This window comes from Elgaria multicarinata, chromosome 3 (assembly GCF_023053635.1).
Source record: "Elgaria multicarinata webbii isolate HBS135686 ecotype San Diego chromosome 3, rElgMul1.1.pri, whole genome shotgun sequence".
Lineage (NCBI taxonomy): Eukaryota > Metazoa > Chordata > Lepidosauria > Squamata > Anguidae > Elgaria > Elgaria multicarinata.
The window spans coordinates 40,949,114-40,971,482 of record NC_086173.1 but is presented as its reverse complement, the minus strand read 5'-3'; the positions used below and the strand labels follow the sequence as shown (position 1 = coordinate 40,971,482).

General features: G+C 41.9%; 1 protein-coding gene across 1 annotated transcript in view; it reads right to left on the bottom strand.

Moving 5' to 3' along the window:
• Window positions 1-639: 639 nt before the first annotated feature.
• The window catches only part of LOC134394520 (ATP-binding cassette sub-family A member 10-like), an 80,243-nt gene continuing 58,513 nt past the window's right edge, over window positions 640-22,369 (bottom strand). The window contains exons 27-39 of the mRNA XM_063120051.1: window positions 20,583-20,660; window positions 18,382-18,473; window positions 17,718-17,841; window positions 16,943-17,069; window positions 16,456-16,547; window positions 13,516-13,688; window positions 12,502-12,577; window positions 10,123-10,217; window positions 9,084-9,203; window positions 4,981-5,121; window positions 4,259-4,338; window positions 3,792-3,847; window positions 640-3,240 (exon numbers count right to left, since the gene is read on the bottom strand). Coding sequence (XP_062976121.1) covers window positions 3,142-3,240; window positions 3,792-3,847; window positions 4,259-4,338; window positions 4,981-5,121; window positions 9,084-9,203; window positions 10,123-10,217; window positions 12,502-12,577; window positions 13,516-13,688; window positions 16,456-16,547; window positions 16,943-17,069; window positions 17,718-17,841; window positions 18,382-18,473; window positions 20,583-20,660 — 1,353 coding nt within the window. The 3' untranslated portion in view covers window positions 640-3,141. The remainder of the gene's footprint in view (window positions 3,241-3,791; window positions 3,848-4,258; window positions 4,339-4,980; window positions 5,122-9,083; window positions 9,204-10,122; window positions 10,218-12,501; window positions 12,578-13,515; window positions 13,689-16,455; window positions 16,548-16,942; window positions 17,070-17,717; window positions 17,842-18,381; window positions 18,474-20,582; window positions 20,661-22,369) is intronic.

Sequence of the window (22,369 nt, the reverse complement as noted above, 5' to 3'; positions counted from 1 at the left end):
CCATGGATAACTGTAGCTAGGCTATCTCTGTCTAGATAAGGGCGTAGTTGGTATATCAGCCTAAGCTGATAAAAGGTGCTCTTTGCCACTGAATTCACTTGTGCCTCAAGTGACAGTTCTGGATTGAAGAGCACCCCCAAACTATGAACCCGATCCTTTGGGGGAGTGCAACCCCGTCCAGGACAGGGTGAACATCACCTAGCCGGACAGGTGAGCTAACAGTACCTCAATCTTGTCTGGATTGAGTCTCAGTTTATTGGCCCTCATCCAGTCCAGTCTAAATGAAATTACAATTCCCTCATCCAGTCCAGTCTAAATGAAATTACAATTCCTGCACATTATAGACATATACAGCTATTGAATCTTCTTGTCTGCTTCTTATTCATCATATTCTTCCATCTTCTGAAGCATACAAAAGTAACTGGTCAGTGTTTGAAAATATACATGCCAAAACCAGAAAGAAACTAACATGTGAAATAATAGCCTTTCAGTTCTCTGATATCAATGCTGATAAATATGAAAGTTCAGAACCAGAAGCAACTGATCTTTTAGAAACAAAATGTGTTCAAAGAAGGAAGCACCACATAGTAGCATTCTCAAAAATATATGATTTATTCTTTAAATGATATCATATGCGGCTCAGTTTGGCTAATTTTGTCCCCATTTATTACTGCCTATATTGTGGATGATGATAATAATGTACAAGACAATTCAATGCTATTTAACTCAATAACTCAATATCCATATTTACTTATTGCTCTTAATACTGTGAGGCTGGAAGCAGACACCTTTCAGAACATTTGAAGCAATCTGAAACAGAGACTGAGGTTTGTGAGGTAATTGCCTCAGGCAGCAGATTGTAGGTGTCATGAAATGTCAGCAAATTGTTAGTACTCTAATTTTTTAGAAACATAGTTTTACTGCCAGGGAGGGGAAGTGGTGCTTGTGGGATTTTCCATTTAAAGTAAATTTATTTATTTATTTTATTTTTATTTTATTTATTACATTTTTATACCGCCCAATAGCCGAAGCTCTCTGGGCAGTTCACAAAAAAGTGTTCATAAATAACTTGATTAGCCTCAGTTGAGACCCCCTTTGGTGGGGTGGGGTGGGGAGAGCACGATTTCGTTTGCCTCCGGAAAATGTACAGGGGGAAATGGTGCAAGGGGGAAAGCGCAATTTCCAGAGCCTCGAGAAATTGCGTGTTCCCCTTGCCACTGGGCCAATGAGGGTACCCAGTACCCTTGCATTAATAGGGCCCTTAAGGCCTCCATTGGAGTAGTGGTGAGGAAAATATGTGATTTCCCAAGGCTGAGGAACCGACAGGCTACCTGGCTAGCGAACTGTGAACAGCAAATGTTAGCTTTTGACTTAATACCCCAGGTTCTCAAAGGATGGCCCCAGGATCAGATTCAGAGACACATAAAAAATAAACTGGGCGAGTTTTACTCCCAATGTGATCTAGAAGAAATTAAAAAATCACCGTTTTTTCCACACCTGCATCTTTTAAAATTAACTCATGGCTTTGAGCGCTATCTACATGAGTTACCAGTAGCATCCTTTAGAAAGGCATTTTTGGCATTGCGTTTCCAAACCATGCCTTCACAATACGTAGAGGGCCGTTACTGTTAAATACCTGTAGAACAGAGGTACTGTATATCTGGTGCTCAAGTAGTAGAGGACCTCGACCACTACTTATTATATTGCTCTCTGTATTCTGAACCCAGGACAAAATTTATTTTGAATCTGTTATGGGATATATCTAACAGTGATGACCAAGTTAAAGCTATATATTTGTTCTGTGATGCTGACAAATTTGTGACAGACAGAGTTGCGAGATTCGCAGTGGCTGCCCAAAAATTGAGAAGAAGATTCATAGAGGTCAATGTGGTGAAGTAGTATTAACTTTTATACATTTATGCCCCTTTTAATGTAAATTCTTAATGTCTTATTTCAATTCTTTGTATTAAAACTAACTTTTACATATTTGTGAGCACCTTTTAATGAAAACCTTTTTAGTATCTTTTTGTATTTTACTCCTTTGTGTTGTAAAGTTTTTGTGTGTTTACCTATGCATTTGTAAAGTCGATATGACCATGATGGTTGAAAAAACAAATAAACTATTACATTGGAGTAGGGGTGAGGGAAATACGCGATTTCCCAAGGCTGAGGAAATGGTGCATTTCCCCCTTCCACGCTAATCACACATTTCTGCCTTCCACTGCCATTAATGAAGCGGGGGGGGGGGGGATGGGCACTTTCTGGCGGCTCCAGAAGTTGCACATTTCTCCCTGCTGTGTTAATGGCAGCTGCTCGGCAGAGGCTCATGCAGCCTAATTATCTCTTCCGGCAGTCCTAGCCAGTGGAATTTTAGGATGTTTTTAGAATGTGTTTAGGATGTTTTAACAATGTACATTATTTTCTCATTTCAATTTTATGTATTTTATATTTACTGCCGTTCCCCGCCTCGATCAAAATGGAGAGGCGGGTAAGAAATATTTTTTAAAAAATTGTTGTTGTTGTTGTTGTTGTTGTTCGTGGGGGTGGGCTGCAGGAGCAGTGGAGCAAGTGTTCACAGGGCGAGTGCTCGGTGATTTCAGCCACCCCTACCTTTGGTACACAAGGGTTGCAGACTTCTGTATGGCAGCTTCTGTTCTGGCTAATGATAACTGTATGAAGAAAATACTATTTTTATAGCAAATCCCTCTTCTTTTTTTTAACTATATTTTTGATGGTATGTTAAGTATTAGTTAATATGGGGGCCAGGGAGGGGATACATGTGTAGGTATCTTGGGGATGTTTACTGAGCCATCTCTTAAGACTGGGAATATTTGTAATTATTATTGCCGTAACAACAATGATTATTTCAATAAACTAAGGCATTCATACTTTTCAAATGTATACCGAATCTTTTTCTGAAAAGCATGACAGAGCGGGGTGGGTGGATGGGAGAATCCCCCTTGCCAAGTAAGTTCAACAATTCAACAAATGTTACATCTCCACCTATGACTAATATTGGTATTATTCACACAGACCTGTTAGTATATAGGAGGCTGTATAAATTGCAATGTCCTTTCCCCAAGGGGCTTCCAGTCGAAGGGCCAAATTAGACAATGGCATTTCAGCTAAGCAATTAACAAGTTAGAGATCAGCCTCATGCAGATGTTTCCATTCAAATGTTGTGTCCAGAGCCGTATCAAAATACTCTCGCTCTTGCTGTCTGCAAAGTTCTAAGAATACCTAATGGATACAATAAAAGCATAGTTTCTTCAGCCATTTAAGACCTTCTAAACTACAGTATGTTGAGTTTTTGTTTCGTTTTGTTGTAATTTTGTCCCCCACCATTTTGCCTTTGGTTTCACCCCCTTTACCTTCAGCCTCCCCAAAACCACTGGAATGAGCCCACTGAGAGCTTATCTGAAATTGAATTCAGCCCTTGGGCTGAAAGGGGTTCCCCACCCCGGGCTCTAATGACACTCCAAAGTTATTTCCTGAGCCTGGCAGAGGAGAATGTCACCAGCACCTCTAAAAGTGTTCATATATCCAGTTCCCAATTTGGTAGCAGGAGCACACAATTCTGAATGCAGAGATCCAGAATGGAGGTGTGTGTGTGTGTGTGTGTGTGTAGGGACATGAACTTGGTTCCCAATCTAGCAGAAGATGCACATGTGAAAACTGAATCGTGCTGAATATGGTTTTCATCCATGTAGATCAAAATTTCCATTTTGGGGTATGGTCATTTTTCCCCAGTGCAAATGCCACCGTTTGTTTATATTTTAAAAATGCATTACCTGCTCCAAAGTGTTCAAAGAAAAGCTATACTCCTCAAAGTTAAAGCTTCGTTTAGCTGTAAGGACAAAAAATTATACCAATTATGTTCTGTAGACTTTGGGATGATGCTCAACATCAGGGGTGCAACATCAGGCCTCCACGCTTCGCCCATAGGATGTACTTTGTCTCCACTGTCCCCAGATGTCTACATGTGAGTGTAATGTTGGAAGAAGACACACGTAAAATCCAGCATGCATCTACCCATTCCCTTATGTGCTGGATGTTGCATATATAAACCCTCTTCACATGCTACACATTTATCTGGATGTCCAGAGATGCAGGAGGCAGAGAAAGCCATTCTAGTGAGTGGGAACATGTGACCGTTTCCCCCTGCCATGCATAGAGGCAAGGGGACTGTGTCATCCAAACTGGGCCTTAAGTATCTTCATCTACATGTAGTTGCATAGTATATTCAGTTCGAACATACCTTCCTCTAGCATGGAGAACGCTCTTGACAGAGGCAGTGCATCTTCCATTGGGATCTTGTAGACCAACAAAGTGGAAATCCTAAGAGGAGGAAAGACAACAACCCATCTGCCTGTATATATCTGATCCAAAGGCGTACAGGCAGAGAAACCAGTTTGATAGGGAAGGAGAGCATGAGCAATTTTGGCAGGGAAGGGGAACAGGGAGGTTGAATTCAGCATGCACATGTGTGTACCCACACATGCACATGCAGCTTTTTCTTCTGAACAGCTGATCAGCAAGACTAGAGCTCTGTAAAAGATTTCCATCAGAACAACACTGGTCATTGTGTTGGGAAAAGAACTGAATGCACCATTCTTCATCCAGCTTGGGATACTCACACCAATGCCAGCTGCACTGGGGCACATGAGTTTATCCCCAGGACTTTGGACAATTTGGACTACAACTCCAGCATCCCAAACCCAGCATAGCTGGCTGGGGATTATGGAAGTTGTAGTCCAACCGTTCTCGAGGTCACCAGGTTGGAGAAGGCTGACCTAGACAATTGAGTGAAAGGAAGGAACTGGTGGGTATTCACTCCCCGTCTTGTTAATACATTACATCCCCTAAAGCTAAGGAAGGTTAAATACAATGCAATACAGTTCAAACAAGAACACTGAATATATTAACTAAAATTTAATCCAAGAAATTTTGTAAATTATTTGTTTTAAGTTTTTCATTTACCTTTCTTGGCGAGCTGCATGTGGGAACATCTGGAGAATCTGAGTATTCAGAAGCTCCCCTTGCTCAACTCCCTTTACTTTTATTTGCAGCAAATAGTTTTTGCCAAATTTGCTTTTCAGATACTGAATGGATCCAAGGCACCTGCAGGTGGGAAGGATCCACATACAACATAAGGTCACAAAATGAAATTAACGCAGATGTTTCATTATCTTATCTTGCCCACTACTGTGGGCTTTCACTAATTGATCTGACACACCATATTGTTATTCTTGATGTATGCTACTTTATACATATTCATAGAGCAGGACTGTTAATCCATTAGAGAACTTTTAAGTTGGATGAGCAATCCTTAATCGATTATTATTTGTTATTATTTTAAAATTTGATTTGCATGCTGCCTTTTTTCCAAGAAAAAATTGCAACCAAGAAAAATGATTGTTAAGGTGGCTTACAATCATAAATAAAACTGGATCAACAATAATAAAACAAATCTATTAAAACACAACAATAGCAGAATATAAATAAGCAGCATTCGATCCAACAGACCCACTTATACATCAAAGGTTGGCGTGGATAAAAAGGTCTTTGCTGCCACCTGAAGGACAGCAAAGAGGGAGCCCACCTAGCCTTCCTCCACAGGGAGTTCCACAGCCTTAGATTTGTCACTGAGAAGACTCTGGCCAGATCTACCCCAAGCAGAATATATAACACTTTGGAAAAAGTTTGAAAATGGTATATATAATGTGTCCTGGGCCCGAACACTTATCAAACCCATTATAAACATTAAAAGTTGTAGTGTAGATCCTGACTCTATTTCATGTCACCACCAAATGTGATATCGAAAGAAGGGCCTCTCCCAAATGTCTTAAGACCCAAGCAAGCTCGTATGGGAGAAGGTGGTCTTTCAGGTAGCCTAGTCCCAAGCCTTATAAGGCTTTATGGGTCATAACCAGCAATTTGAATTCTGCCCGGAAATAGGCTGGTGGCCAGAAAAGGTGTTGTAACAAGGGGCCTTCCTAGACGAGGCCTTAGCGCGCCTTCTGTCCCGGCTTCCCTGCTGTGCGTCCAGATGACGCACAGGGGAATCCGGAGACAGGCCGCGCTGAGGCCTTCTCCAACGCACCATAAGCGAATTCGCTTATGGCGCGCCTTTTCCCCAGCTCCGGCCTGAGGCCGGAGCTGGGGAAGGTCTAGGGACTTCCGTGGCTTTTTGCGGCTAATCGCTTACTCACGAGTAGCCACAAAAAGCCGCGGACTGGCCACAGCGCTGAGCGCTGTGCCCATCGGCCGGGGAGATCCCGGGAGGGAAAAGGAGGGGAGACGACACAGGACACACACACACACACACACGGAGGGAAAAGGAGGGGAGATGACACAGGACACGCACACACACACGGAGGGAAAAGGAGGGGAGATGACACAGGACACACACACACACGGAGGGAAAAGGAGGGGAGACGACACAGGACACACAGACACACACACACACGGAGGGAAAAGGAGGGGAGATGACACAGGACACACACACACACACACACACGGAGGGAAAAGGAGGGGAGATGACACAGGACACACAGACACACACGGAGGGAAAAGGAGGGGAGATGACACAGGACACACACAGACACACACGGAGGGAAAAGGAGGGGAGATGACACAGGACACACACACACACACGGAGGGAAAAGGAGGGGAGATGACACAGGACACACAGACACACACGGAGGGAAAAGGAGGGGAGACGACACAGGACACACACACACACACACACACGGAGGGAAAAGGAGGGGAGATGACACAGGACACACACACACACACGGAGGGAAAAGGAGGGGAGATGACACAGGACACACAGACACACACGGAGGGAAAAGGAGGGGAGATGACACAGGACACACACACACACACACGGAGGGAAAAGGAGGGGAGACGACACACGGGACATGGAGGGAGAGAAAAATCAGGAAGGGATCAGGAGCGGATGGGGGGGGTTAACTAATAAAAAACCCTTACCTTCTCCGCAGTCTTCGGGCGCACGTGGCCCCTTTAAACTTTTTAAAAAATGGCCGGCGCTGCAGGGCTTCCGTCGTCCCTGCGCGTTGTGCGTCTAGGAGGCTGGGCGGCACGCGTTAAAGTTTGCACGCCGTCGCCCCGCCTCCCTGCCGGCTTATCCCGGCAGGTCTAGCAAGGCCCAAGGAGTCATGTGCTCCTTGGAATTGGCCCTGGGACAGGCGCAATTGGCGCACTAGCCTAAGCCATGCAAAGATGCTCCTAGCCACTGCCATAACCTGTGCATCCAGACTCAGTGCTGAGTTCAGGGGGTACATCCAAACTGTGAGCCTGAGTCTACGGGGAAGTGTGACCCCATCCAGCTCAGGTTGAATCCCTATACCCTAATTTGCCATTTTACTAATCAAGAGCACCTCTGTCTTGTCTGGATTAAGCTTCAGTTTGTTTGCCCTCATCCAGTCCATTACCAAAATCAGACACTAATTTAGAACTTGGATGAGAAGGACAGATAATTGCTTGTCATCAGTATACTGTTGACACTGAACCCCCAAACTCTGGATAATCTCTCCCAGCGGTTTTATGTAAAAGTTAAATAGCATCGGTGATAAGATGAGACCCTGAGGGAACCCAATGGTCAACAGCCATGGTGTAGAGTTCCCCAACGCCACCTCCAAGAAAGACTGGAGCTACCATATAACAGTGCCTCCCAGTCCCGTCTCAGACATATGCCCCCAGAAGAATGCCATGGTCTGTGGTATTAGAAGCTACAGAGAGGTCCAGCAGAGCTGACAGGAACAGGCTGCCCTGTCCAGTTTGCAGCATAAATCTTCCACCAAGGTGACTGAAGCAATCTTCGTCCAATAACCAGGCATGAAGCCAGATTGAAATGGATCTGAATAATCTGCACCATCCAGAAATCCCTGAAGCTAAGAAGCCACTACATGCTCCAGCATCTTGCCCAAGAATAGAATATTGGAGACCAACCAGAAATTACTGAGTACAGTGGGACTTGGGTAGGGTGTTGTTGTTGTTGTTGTTTTTAACAAAGGTCTTACCCCTGCCTCCTTTAGGTAAGATGGAATCACACTTTGCTGTAAACCAAGTGTAGTGGCATTCACCACTACACTTACTCATTCAGCTAGTCCCCGCCTGGCTGCTTTTCTAAGCCAGGAAATGCAAGGGTCCATCACACAGGTGGGAGGCCTCACTTCTCCAAGGATCCTATACACATCCTTGGGCTGTACAGATTGAAAAGTATCCATTGTAACTGGAAAGGTATAGGCCGAAGTCACATCCTCTGAATCTGTATCAACTATGGCATATGTTGACATGGATATGATTGACTCTCTCTGCAAAGATGTGTGTGCGCGCACACACACGCACACACACACTGCAAAGTGTCATGCACATACACACACACACACACACACACACACACACACAATACACAGAGAGAGATAACCAACCATTGAACAACATTCTTTTTTCAGCTATTGAAAGAAATATGAGATAGTAGAATATGTTTGCCTCATCAGCACGTTCATGGTATCCTAAGGGGAATCTACACTATTGTACCTATAATGGTACATAGGGCTTTGATTGTGTCACTGGTCACATGACTCGTTAGTTATAACGTTTTGTAGGGGAATTATGTTCCGTTTTACCTTACCGTTATAACCCTTCTGCACCTTGGTTAGCTTTCAATGTGCAGTCTTCTATCGATGTATTCCCTGTTGCATTGTAAATGCAATGGCACGTGATCCTCCACTCTCCTTCCTGTTTGGGACAACTTCCTGGTTGGGACAGCTTCCTTTCCATGCCATCATCCAACCAAAATCACCAAAAATGGAAGTGGGAGGATCATAGAAGAGACAGTCTGGGCATTGGGAGGATCATAGAGAGGACGGAATCAAGGATCAGGCAACGGGGCAACCAAACAGTGTTACAGGAAAAGGTAAGTAACGTTAGTGAGCTCAGTTAAAAATAGAAACGTTAGAATTAATAATGGAACAATGGCTAACAATAACGTTTTAACCTATAGTGTAGATTCCCCCCATGTATGCTGGAAAATGAAATAGTTTGCTGAAGCCCACCTTAGCTGCCCAGCCACCATGATGGCTACTCGGTCACACACTGCCTCAGCTTCTTCCATGTGGTGAGTTGTCAAAATGGCTCCTTGGTCCTTGTCTTTCAGAACAGTGTGAATTGCGTTCCTGCAGACAACACAAGCTTTATTACAGTAGAGGAGTTTGGAACAAGACAATATGCCATTTTTGAGCATTTTATCTATCCAGTAGCAGAATTATGAAGTGTGTTTGTTTGTGTGTATTTGTGTGTGTGTGTGTGTGTGTGTGTGTGTGTGTGTGTGTGCGTGCGCGCACCAATGGAGGCTGGTGGCTCCAATTTTGCTGGGGCTGTGAATCCATTCCAGGTTTGAGTCAGGACTAGCCAGAACTCTAAAGGAGCTATCCTAGGTGCTAAACCTGTTTTTGGGATAGGGTTCAGCACCATGCATAGCTTCTTCAGAATTCTGGCTAGATTTGACTAAAATCTGAAAAGGATTCATAGCCCACTGAACTTGGAGCCACCAGCCTCCACTGGTAGGTATATGTGTTTCGGCAACTGTCTTGATTGACAGGCAGCAAGCACAATCCAGTAGATTTGGAGGGAGGAGGATGCAGAGAATACTAGATCTTGTTGGTTTCATCTATGCTGACCCCATTGTGCATCCCTGCCTAGCCCCTGTGGTACCAGCTGCCATTTCTGAGTATTCATGCTGAAGGGCTGATAGGTAGGAAGTATCATTAAGCAAGCAGAGGAAAACAGGTTTCCTAGGCAGGCTTGGAATGTATTATGTACAGAAAGGTGAATTTGATCATTAATAATGCCTAATAACTCAGTGAGGAGATACAATGGGTGTGAATGGAAACCATCTGCTCTTTGGACACTGTCAGACATCTTATATGTATTCTGACAAGATTGCATACTTCAGGAATTATGGGTGAAGAGGGTATTTGGATAGAAATTAGGACTGAAATTTAGGACTAAAATAGGGGGACAGTGGAGCTTGGGTTTCTGTTACATGTGTTAACTTAAAAATCCAGTTATATAGTTAATATACGGGTCACTTACCACACCTGGCGCTTTCCTCTGGGATCCATTCCTGTGGTTGGTTCATCTAGTAGTATCACAGTAGGATTACCCAGCATGCTCAGGGCAAAGCATAACTAAATTGAAGGAAAATAAGTTCTGTCTTTGAGATGAAATAATATAAATTGTTTAAAAGTCACCTTGAATGTGTTATAACAACACAGAATAGAAATTTGAAAAATAAATAATAAACACTATTTGCAGGGTACTCCTGGTGAAGGGTATCTCTGGTGAGAGCTGCCCAGGTGAAGAAACCCCCCAAAAGTCTCTACCAACACATGATTAAGAACAAACTAATACATGACAATGCTGAGCCAAGCAAATAAGCCAACAAGCAATTTTCACAATGGTTTTACATGTTTATTCCATCATCCCTTCAAGGAGTTCAGGGTAGTGAACAAGGCTATTATCTCAGTGTACTCTACAGCAATCCTGTGATGTAGTTGAGATTGAAAAAAAGCGGCTTTTCCAAAGGTATCCAAGAAAACCAATAGCTAAGCATGGGTTTAAATTTGGGGTCCCAGCATTCCAACCACTTCTAATGGAAATTATATTAGATTAATAATACATCGGAGCAGTACAAGCTGGAAATTTGTAACCCAAACCAGGAATGTACACAGCAACACCAGCCTGGTTCCCTAATTACAATAATTCCTAAACATTTGTAATTTGGTTATATACATTGGTCCACATCACCAGATTAAGTGTATTTGTGCTTTTAACCTGTTGGTTGTCTTACTATGGTTTTAATTTTTCTGAACCGCCCAGAGAGCTTCGGCTATTGGGCGGTATAGAAATGTAATAAATAAATAAATAAATAAAATTGTGTATACGTGAGGGATGCAGCAGAAATGCATTCAGTTTGAATTCTAAAGCAGACTTTCCTAATTGTGCACTTTCGATTCAAAATACAAACTAGAACTCAGTTATATCTCAAAATTCACAATTCTCCAAATTTTGCAATGGAATTTTCCAATTAAAAATGCATAGTAAAATATGTATTTTAGAGAAAGGTGCACAGAAAAAATGCAAATATTAATGGAAATAATGTTGAAACATGCATTATATTAGGAAAACAGCTTACAAAAATGTGTATTTTGGGCAAAACTACATACATAAACGCGTTTTCATGCAAACTTTAAAAAAAACATTCTCAAAATTCAGGGTAAACTGAATGTAAAGTTGGGAAATTCTCAAATTTCAGGATGAATTTAAATTGAAAGAAACCAAAAGTAATTAAATTGTCCATCCCTAGCATACACATAAAATTACTTAACACCATTCTTCCATTTCCATGATACTACTATGGTAGTATAAAATATTATCAAATACAAGAAATCACTTGAAATGTCATTGACTACATGGCAAATGATTCTAGAAGGAACTGGATGTATAATGAAAGCAAGACAATTAGAATTATTATAATAATTTATGCATAATTTCCAACCACAAATCGGGGGCTCAGATCCATTTGCATACAAACACAAGCACAAATACAAAAATCCATGATTAATACATCAAAAAACCAAAATCAATATAAACCAATATCAGTACAATATTTTTTTTTAAAAAAAAAACACCCATAAAAGTGATCTCAAACAGTACAATAGAAGAAGTGTTCATCCACAATCAACAAATCTCCCTCTGCCCCCAACACCTAAAACAAACACCAGAAAACAAACATCTAAAATAAACAACAGGCTGGCTATAATTCATGTTCAAATGCCTCGGCTGAGAAATTCAGTACAACTTTGCGTGGTACTGAAAGATGACAGTATCAGTGCCAGGCAAGCAAAGGATTCCTAAAGATAATTTTCAAGCCATATTGTTTTCAATGGTTGGCCATTGCATCACATTAAGAGCAGAAGATCTGTTTGGAACCAAACCAGTTTTAGAGGTCAGGATATATGGTTTGAATCCATTTGAGCAAAATTGCTTCTCTTCATCATGAACTGCAGTATTCTGTGATCCACTAGCATAGCCTCCCATAATCACACCATAACAAGCCAATGAATTCAAAGGACAGGCTCAGTTCCAAATGCTGTGGAATATAAAGTATGCATAAATGGGGTAGGTAATCATGGCCGAGCCCAGTTCTGTGGGGTCCCTCGGTGTTGCCCCCCATGCTGGAAGACATCCCTTACTGTGGTGGGCAGTAGTTGGCCTGCCTCACCCACACTTCCACCTGTCTCACCTCCCTGCAAAGGACAGTGAGAGGAAGAGGAAGAAGTGGTGGCATGGGTAGACATTAGAAAGACGCAACACAGGTAGAGTGGAGAATGGGATGCTGGCAGCCACAGGCCATCAGCTGACAAATAATTTTGGCCAATCTTTTCAGACTTAACAAAACACAGAACTTACTTTTCTAGATAATCCAGCAGCCAATGCCTTAGTAGCCTTTTTTAAATGCTCTTGAAGGTCCAGAGCTTTTGCTATTCTGAAAGAAAAGTGAAAAGTACAATATTTGGTTCTGCAACTGATTTCATGTGTGCCAATTGTACACACACAGAGAGAGAGAACATCGCAATAGTGCCAAATAGATTTTTTAGCATGCCAGGGGAATTGCACACTTTCATAGGCCCCAGATATGTGCTTTCCCTTCCTACCCCACACACCCATCGGGGCCTGAAAAGGCCTTTTAACGGTTGTGTTAAGAGTCCCTTTCAGGCCCTAATGGGTGAGGGAGGGGGGAGAGGTGTGGGAAAGCATGCTTTCCGGGCCTCTGGAAACGGCGCAAATCCCCCTGGTAGTGGTGTGGCTGGAGGAATCTGTGCACTTCCCGGAAGACCAGAAAGCAGACTTTCCCACCCTGCCCCCACATTCATCAGGGCCTGAAAGTGCTTCATAACAGAAGCATTAAGTGGCCCTTTCAGGCCCCGATGGGCACAGGGGTGGGGTGGGGAGAAAGGTTTTTCACTTCTACTCTAATGGCAGTCGCCATTAGAGTAGAAGGGAAAATCCCTTCTCCTCCTCCCCACTGCCAATGGGGAGACTTAAAGGTCCTGTTAATGGGGCCTTTAAGACCCTCATCAGCAAGGGGGTGACTAATGCAGTTTCCTCAGGGCTGGGGAAATTGTGTATTTTCCCCGTTGCAGTAATAGTAGCCACCATTACCGCAGCAGTGGGAAAAGGACAAAGGTGGCACAGGTCAGGGCAGAAGTGAGCTCCGCCTGGACCTGTGCCCCCTTTGTCATTATAGGGGCCATTATAGGGGGCATCTAGCAAGCTCGCAGCCAAGGAGGATTTTCGCCCCATTCCTACTTATTGCTCACAACCCAAAAACAAAAATTGAAATTGAAAAGGACTACATTTCAGTACCCCAAAAGCCTGGGAAATGAATTGTATGATAAAAGCAGGATCTTTTGCTGCCCATACCGATTGATAGCAATAGCAGCAGCATCCTTCTGTATTCCTTTCACAGCTGCATAAATCTCCAGATGTTCTTTCACAGTCAAGTTGGACCAGAGGGTGTTCTCCTGAGGACAGTAGCCAAGAAATCCAACCGTGTTCTCTTCTGTTGCAACTGCATCAACTCCTTTTATCAGCATCTGTTTAAAATATTTGGTATTGTTAAATCCCTTGATATCAAAGACATGAAATATCAAAGATGTGATCAACACCGGTGTCCTTCCATATCAGATCACATTAATAACACAAGAGAAACTGCACAAGCTCCACACAGCCTTAGTCAGAGAGGTGGGACACCAGGACAACACCTTAACAATGCAAAACTAAGTGACAGAAAGGTCAGAGATTTGGGAGTCAGTGAGAAGTGTTGGGCCTTTGAGAAAAGAAAGGGAAACAAACTAGACATGGTGTGTGATGTCTAAAACTACACATGATTTTAAATGCCTGACTTTTGTTCTTTAAATAGCAGCCATGGAGAGGATGAGCCAATCATGATCGGGACCACTGCAGTCTTGATGAAAGTCCCCCCACCCACAACACACACACACACACACACACACACAATTATTAGTCCAAGAAGAATAGGTGCCATTGGTGCCAATCAGTACTGGAATCAAGGGAAGGCATGTTGGGGCACCCGCCAAGGCCCCACACCTTTGACAAGAGGTCCCTGGAACTGCTTCTCCTTTTCACCTTTGCAACCTGTTTTTCACCTGCTTCTCATTCTGGTCCAGATGAGGATGAGGAGTAGACCCCACAGTCTACTTGCTCACTTGCTCTACCAGTCAAGCAAGCAAGTGGTAGCAACCATAACAAATTTGGGGTGTCCAGGAGAGCAGAGGAGTCCCCCTCCCAGACTCCAGTCTGCAGATCGCCCTGCTTGCCCGACTCAGTGGTCCTCGCTGGTCCACCAAGCCACCTTTTATGCAAATGGCAGCTGTAACCAAGTCCATTTATGCAACATTACAAGCCAAAATGGTCCAAATATTTTGCATTAATGGGCTTATTTATGGCTGCCATTTGAGTAAGGCCTTTTTATGTAAAAGAACCAGCAAGTGAACAGGAGGCCTGGCAGTCTGCCACATGTGGCAGCAGGGTTGGTTCTGGCACATGGCAGGAGTATGGGTGAATTTGCTCATAGGATGAGGAGCAACAGCAGCTGGTAATAATACAAGTGAGAAAGTAGACATTGAGGCAAGGGGGCTATTGAGGGGGTCTTGTCCAAGGGCCAGCAAAAACCGGGAGCCAGCATTGGCGCCAATGGAACAGCTTCGCTATTGGGGCAAACAGCAGCTTTGGGGGGGCAGGAGATAGAGTTAAAGCTTCCTTCCCTGAATGCTGACATCATTTTTTTAAAAAAATCAATTTCATTGTAAGTTTCAACAAAACAAAACAACACAACAAAAATTAAATTAAATTAAAAATAAAAATGCTTTAAAGGCCTCAGTTCCAAATCTTACAACATTCTAAAAAAAGAGGGGGAGATGTAAATTACACACAAACTTCAGTAAAGAGTGCTGAAATTCTGATCCCCTCACTTTTGCCATGGCAGCAATTTAAATAACAAAAATTAGGCTCAGGAAGATGGCTAAGGTTGCCATCTGAAGACAAAGATTTAGGATTGCCACCTGAAGGCCTCCCAAATAAGCAACTGATATGGAGTTGGATTCAGATTTATGCTGTATCAACTGCCGTGATGGGACTGCACTTTCCTGACATGTCCTTCTGATGGCGGCCTCTCCACCCCCCTGAAAATGCTGCAGAGAGGCAGGAGGCCATGCTGAATGGGGTGAGTGCTGGTGTCGTGGAGAGGAGGGACCCTCCCCTAAATAGGGTAGAGGGACCATCTGTGGATGGAGCCTTCTCTCTCACAGAAGGCACATCCTGGACCCCTGCACAAAAAAAACAGGTGTTGGCCTTAACCACAAACAGTATACTAAATAACCAAGGAGGTTAAGGTGATAGATTTCAACAAGATTTTATAGTAAAATATAAAGATCTATAAAATCTTGTTGAAATCTATCACCTTAACCACCTTGGTTGTTTAGTTTAACATCCTGGACCCAACCATATTATGTATGTGACTCATAATGTTAACTGAACTGAATAAGAATGTACTGTCCTTAATATAGTAAATTGCAATTTGATTTTGCAGTTATGATGTATAAGAACAAGTGGCAAGGCTAGAAAGGTTACAGGCTGGGAAGGATTAGGAGTACAATGTGTCAGAAAGTTAGAAGGAGTAGGATGATTGTGCACCTATCCTGATTAGAAGTTCTGAAAGTACTTTGCAGAGGAAAGGTTTGATGGAGGGTGAAAGAAAAAGCTACAATTTTTTTTTCATTTTTTCATCTGATCAGTAGTGCTTGTGGATAACTGATTCACAGATGTATGTTTATTTTTGTGAACTGCCTAAAGAGCTTCAGCTATTGGGCGGAATAGAAATGCAATAAAATAAAATAAAATATAGCCGCTCCTGTATCTCTTTATATTCAGTTGTATTAATGTAGTTCTGGGGATTTTAATACTGTTACTTTGCGAAGCAAGATAAATAGTTCCATGATGAAATGATAAATGATCTAAAGATAAAGACCAGGTTCTGCTTAGGCAGTACAATATGAACTGTGGGCTTAGTGTATTATCCTTTATATTTGAAAGCTAATTGCTTGACATTAATGTGAGAAAAAACTTTTCAGCTCCTATGGTACTGATCAATGTAGTAGTTTTACAACATAGTCCTATGCAGTTCTACTCAGAGGTAAGACCAACTGACTTCAATGGGACATCCTACCAGGGAAGTGGGTATACGATTGTAGCCTCAGTGTAATAATGTTTATAGATACTGAAAAATATTTAATGTAATATTAATTTGAACTTCATTTTCTATTCAAAAATAGGTACACCTACCTGTCCAGCACTCGGATTTGTGTCTCCTATTATCATATTCATTGTTGTACTTTTACCAGCTCCATTGGGTCCAAGGAGCCCTAAAACTTCTCCTAGAATGAACAAACAAACACATACCAGTTCTTTTAGTAAAAAATATTAGTACACCACACCATACCATACTTTTTCTTACTACTTTTTTCCATTTTCAATTAAACCTCTGAAATCCTTCCAAACCATGAGAGAGGCACTGGAGGTTTACAGTGCCATGTAACTGACCAGGAAACTTCCATGAGTTCTGCTCTCTTATTATTTCATGCTTCTGCTATGTCTTGCATTCTACTGAAACTGCTCTAACTGTCTTCAGTCAAGAAAACATAATTTTGCAATACTAATAACATATGTATTCAAAAGCAGGTCAAACATTCCTGCAAATACATACTGAGCAAAAGTATTTCTTTCAGGTCAAAACTTTATACAATACCAGTAAACATGTTTGCCATCTAACCTTTTTTAACACAAAAAGAGACGGTTCTAGCAGCCACTTTTCTGTCTTCCTTGTTCTTCTTGAAACAGGAACAAGCCTTCCCAATTTTGTATTCCTTGCGCAGGTTGTGGACAGTGATAACTGGTTTCTATGTTGGGAGAAGAATAGCGAAGGCTAGTTTTTAAAAAAAACAGTAACAACAGACAAACAAAAAAGGTGTTGTTGTTTTTTTAAAGGGCAGGAATCATATCATTAAACAGTAATCATTAACATCTCTCTTGGTATACTGAAAATTAAAATAAACCAATAATGGGGGAATGGTTAACATTTCATTTTTATTATACAAGACAATAAAAACATAATATAAAATTTGGCTTGCTCCATATATTCCCCCAGTGCATAACATGTATTTGTTTATTTAGTTATTGCATTTCTATACTGCCCAATAGCCGAAGCTCTTAACCCTTACTCTGGACACCGTTCTCTCATCAACATCTACAGCTCTGCTTATCTTGGTTATCCTAACTGTAGACCAGGTAACATTCTGAAATTGCTACCTTGGAGGCCTTGGGCAGCTGTGATTCTCTTCCTTCTCAGTTTCCTTGTGCAGCTTTAATAAGCCAGTACCTGTGCAGTGTCAGAAGTGTCAGCAGCACTACGAGCCCTATGAGCTTTCATGCCACTATGGTGATAGGATTTCGTATATCATTATACTTCTAAAGAAAATCACTGAAATAAACACCAGAGCAAGTTCTGAAGATTGTAAAGTAAGAAAAACAACATGATTATGTTTTACCTCTTCCTGATTTGCACAGGCCAGAGCACTTTGAGCTCTTGTCCTTTCATCTAGAACATCTCCATCATCATCTTCCTTGGGTGCTTCAGGATTCTGGGGGCTGCTCTTTCTCTGTGGAGAGATCCTAAAGTTCAAAGACATCACAAAGAGTTTGAAAACACTGCAGACCAAGGTGTACATTTTGTTTTCAATTAGGAAATCAGTGAATGATATAATAAAGATAGGATTTGACCTAATGAGCAAACAGTTCAGAAAAAAACTGCCCTTTCAGAATTCTATTATCTGCTTTCATGGAAAAATGTCCTCCAAAACATGCAATTTTACTTTTGTGGCTACGTAGAAGTTTCCGTATAAATAATACTGAAGGGTATGTATACTTCAAGTTACATTATTATTAATGAGAGCAAGCCCTTATTATTATTATTATTTATTTATTTATTTATTTATTTATATAGAACCATCAATGTACAAGCCCTAGTAAAATAAGAGTGATATGAGATGTGATTCCTAAGTTATGGGAGAAGAATTCGTGGAACTAGCAATTAAACAAAAATAGAACATTTGAATATTAAAGCACTATATACTTTTGCAGGACATTATTTCATACGAACAACAGGAACATTTTTACATTACTATGTTTGTCCGCCTGAGCGTATATACGAACCTAAAGACAGGATCTCTTCTCATAACTGGCCTGCCATATTTCATCACCAGATAGCGAAGTAAGAAAATGAAAAGTATGATGTGGACATAAGGCTAGATAAAGACAGAAACAGAGTTTATATTCAACAACTGTACATACTATACTTATAACCAATTTAATTCAATATATTCACATCTGTGCTTGGTTAAATTTCTCTATAGTCAAGGAACGGATGTCATTTTGTGGCAGAATTAATGATATGTGTATACAGATGGTTTTATTCCACTCATAACCACGGTGGTCACGATCTGCCCTCCCATGAGCCACACTGCCACTGCATTTCCCAATCTGCCCACTTGCTGTAGGGTCTGCAGAACTCAATTACACAATAGGTACACCTCCTATAAGCTTCCCATTGATTCCAACAGGCAATCCAGCTGTTCTCCTCCTCCTTGTAATCTTCTTGCATGATTATTTTAAGTCATCCTTCCAAAGGATCTGCCATAGATAGGTTTCACAAGGTTCCCCATTTTTTAAGCACTATGAAACTCACACTGTGAGAATCTTCTGAATCAAACTCCTCACAGCACCAGTCACATATTGGAAGGCAGAAGGGTGGGAGGGGACATCAGGACCGAGCCTGGGAGCTTCTCCCACTGCTCCTACTCAGCATGAGTGTGTTGACTGCAGCCTAGAGACACTTCTGCTCTCCAGCCCCTGAACTCCTTTCAGGAATGCATGTGTACAGAGTTCTGCCAAATCCATGAGCCTGGGTCCCAAGAAGTGTGACCAGAGTTCCACTTTTAGAACAGGTCTTTTCCACATCCTACTTCCCACTGCAGTGAACTGCACTCCTCCAAACATTGCTCCTGAGAGTCAAGGAAGCATCCAGAACAGTGTTCTATTTGGTGCAGCAGACTGCAGGTGAGAGGTTAGGGGGATCAGCAGAAATCAGAATTGTCTTTGTCCCATGTTTGGCCTCTGGTGGACCAAGCCATGGTTCCCTGCATCAGTGCTGTCAGTTGGAAACTGGTTTCTGTGAAATTGCTTGGACAGATCCACATAAAGGCAGTATGCTACTATGCAAACTCACTGGCTTCCCTTTCTCTTTTCTCAAAACAAAAAGCTTATGAAGCAAGGTAGTATTTCAGAAGTTTAGCTGAAAAACAGAGGATGAACAACAAAGGCATGATCAAAGGAACCCTGGAAATGAGCAGGTGTTACACCACTGACGAAATCAGTAACTTCAATCCTGGAACCCGAGAGGAGTCTGCCTTTAGGAGGCTCAGGTTAAACTGGAGCCGGAACAAAACAGAAATCTCACTCTTTCTACCCACCTCATCAATGCGCTGATTGGCTCAGCAGTGTCCTCCTGGGAAAGAGATGATGCAGCTAAAACTGTGCAGCTGCTCCTCACCAGCCTTTTTCCCTTCACTGCTGGCCAGCACATTTCCACAATTCACTGATCCCCATTAAGGGGGAACTTGGCTTCTCACTTCATCATCAAAGTGTATACGTAAGCAATTAAATGGATGAACATGGACTTTTTGTATGGCTACAAGATTATTGCCTGGATACAAAAGCTCAATTTTGCAGCAGCTGAGTGGTGAGAGATAAGTTCTCAAAGGATCATGGGGAATGTATTCCCAATAAACGACAGTGTGAAACCCACTGAATTGAAAGTTGGCAGTACATGTATTGCTAGTCATATTATTTGAACAACTTCAGGAATAGGGATGCCGCAAGCATCTGATTGGGTCTGTGAGGCATTCAAGGACCCAATCAGACATGCTCAGAGTGAGGGTGGACCTGTGCCCGAGGGCTCGCCAGCTCCCCGCAAGTGCTTGGGAATGGGTCCATCCTGGCTTCTGGGACCATGCCATTTCTACCCACTGTGATAATGGCAGCCACCATTAATGGCTCAGGGAGAAATGCACACTTTCCAGAGGTTCCAGAAAGCACGCCTTCCCTCCTGCTCCCATGGGGGCCTTAAAGATCCCCACTGGAGCAGGGGGGAGCAAGCTTTCTGGGACCTCTGGAAAGCATGCATTTCCCCAGCCATGCCTGGCTCGTGGGGGCAGGGGACAGCAGTGGAGGGGCAAGCATTCACCAATTTCACCCACCCCTTCTAAGAAGTAATTATTGATAGAAAGAATATCATTGCTTTGTTAAATGATCTGTCTCTCTCTCCTATAAGTAAGAATTATGTATTCATTTCTCACCATAAAGGAAGACACCCAGAGCTGACGCTTATATAAAGTGATTGTTTCCTGCTGATCTTCGCTAAATCGAACCATTTCCTATAAGAGAAACAGAGTCGATAATTTAAATCATTCCCACTAATAATGAATATAGTTACTGTCTGTGCTGATCGGTTCAAATAAAAAACTGGGCCACCCAAAATTACGTCAGTCTTTTCTGCATAATTAAAAGAAAAAGGCTTTTTAAAATGGCCCAGCGAGGATCTGTGTGTTTCCAGACCCTACATAATATTGAGTCTGACATGTTTTGGGAGGAAATGCAACAGCAAATCCTAGAGGAAAGGATCAGTAAATGTGCAGCAGGAGCTTAAAGCCCTCTACTGTTTCACTAGATAGGGAGGTTTCAAGAGGAAAGAAAAAAAAGAGATGGCTTTCTGACTTTTTGGAGCATCTTTCCATCCCGGACCACACAGAGAGACACACTCCATGGCCAGATCTACACCAAGCAGGATAGGACACTTTGAAAATGGTTTGAAAATTGTATACAGAGTGTGTCCTGGGCCCCAACAGCTGTCACAACTGTTATAAACCGTTTTAAAGAAGCAGTGTAGATCCTGTACAAGCAATTAGAATTATGCTAGTTGCCAATTCCAAATTTCAGGATGATGGTTAAAAAATCATGTTAGGGCCTGGGGATTTTTTGCTGCAGGTCCCGTTTGTCTTATCTGTAACTGAATATGAAGGCATACTTGCATTAGCTTTTAATGCCATATTTAATGCCATATTTAGAACCTCCAAAATTTTGTTAACTGTGCTGCTTCCTATATTCCTATATTAATTCCAAAGGAAATGCTAACATTATTGTTGCTGACGTTTGTAAATTCTAATTTCGTAGACTGCAGTGGTACAAAATGGGATTTAAGTAAGTTTAATTTTATCCAAGTGCTAAACACTATTCTAAATGTGAGTTAAGCAAGCATCCCCTTCCCCAAAGGGAAATTCGTAATCCTTGGAGGGACATGATTTTATCTGGTTGAGCTTTTAAATTGTATTTTATATTATGGTTTTATACTGCTGTTTTATACTTTGAATGTTTTTAATTTTTGTGAACCGCCCAGAGAGCTCCGGCTATTGGGCGGTATAAAAATGTAATTAATTAATAAATAAATGGCCAAAACTTTGGATAAGGGAATTGCACAGCTCCCAAGCTTGCTGGACCAAACTGTGGGAAAGTTCCCAACCCCAAGCCTCTAGAATTTCACAAAGGTTATTATATAATCAGTTAGCTCTTTCTTCTAGCCTGTCTTTTCTTGACCGCTTTAATGAGACCAAAAGCTTTCCTCTGCTCAGTTTAAATTGCAAATCCATCAGATAATCTGCCCATGTGCTACTTCATATTGATGAAACATCGCAAGAAGGGAAACTTGGGCCGGATCTACACTACTGCTTTATAAAGCGCTTTAAAGCAATAGTGTAGATCCAGCCTTGATACAAGTGTAGAATCACATTGTACAGAAAAGATTCCAATGGGAAATATGCTTGTTGCTTGGGGTGTTGCCTGGGGCTATCATTTTGCAACTCTGGAATGAATTTGATTATTTCTTATTCCATGCAATTTTATATTCTGCTTTATACAATGAACTTAGATTATAATTATGTAAAGGTTATATTATTGTTAGTAATATCTGTGTCATTTTCTATATGTAGAAATACATTTTACCCTGGGATTTTCAAACTGAGGAAACCACATTTCTCAAGAAAAATCTAAGATTACATTTTGCGATTTCACAGCTTATCAGAGTCAGGCA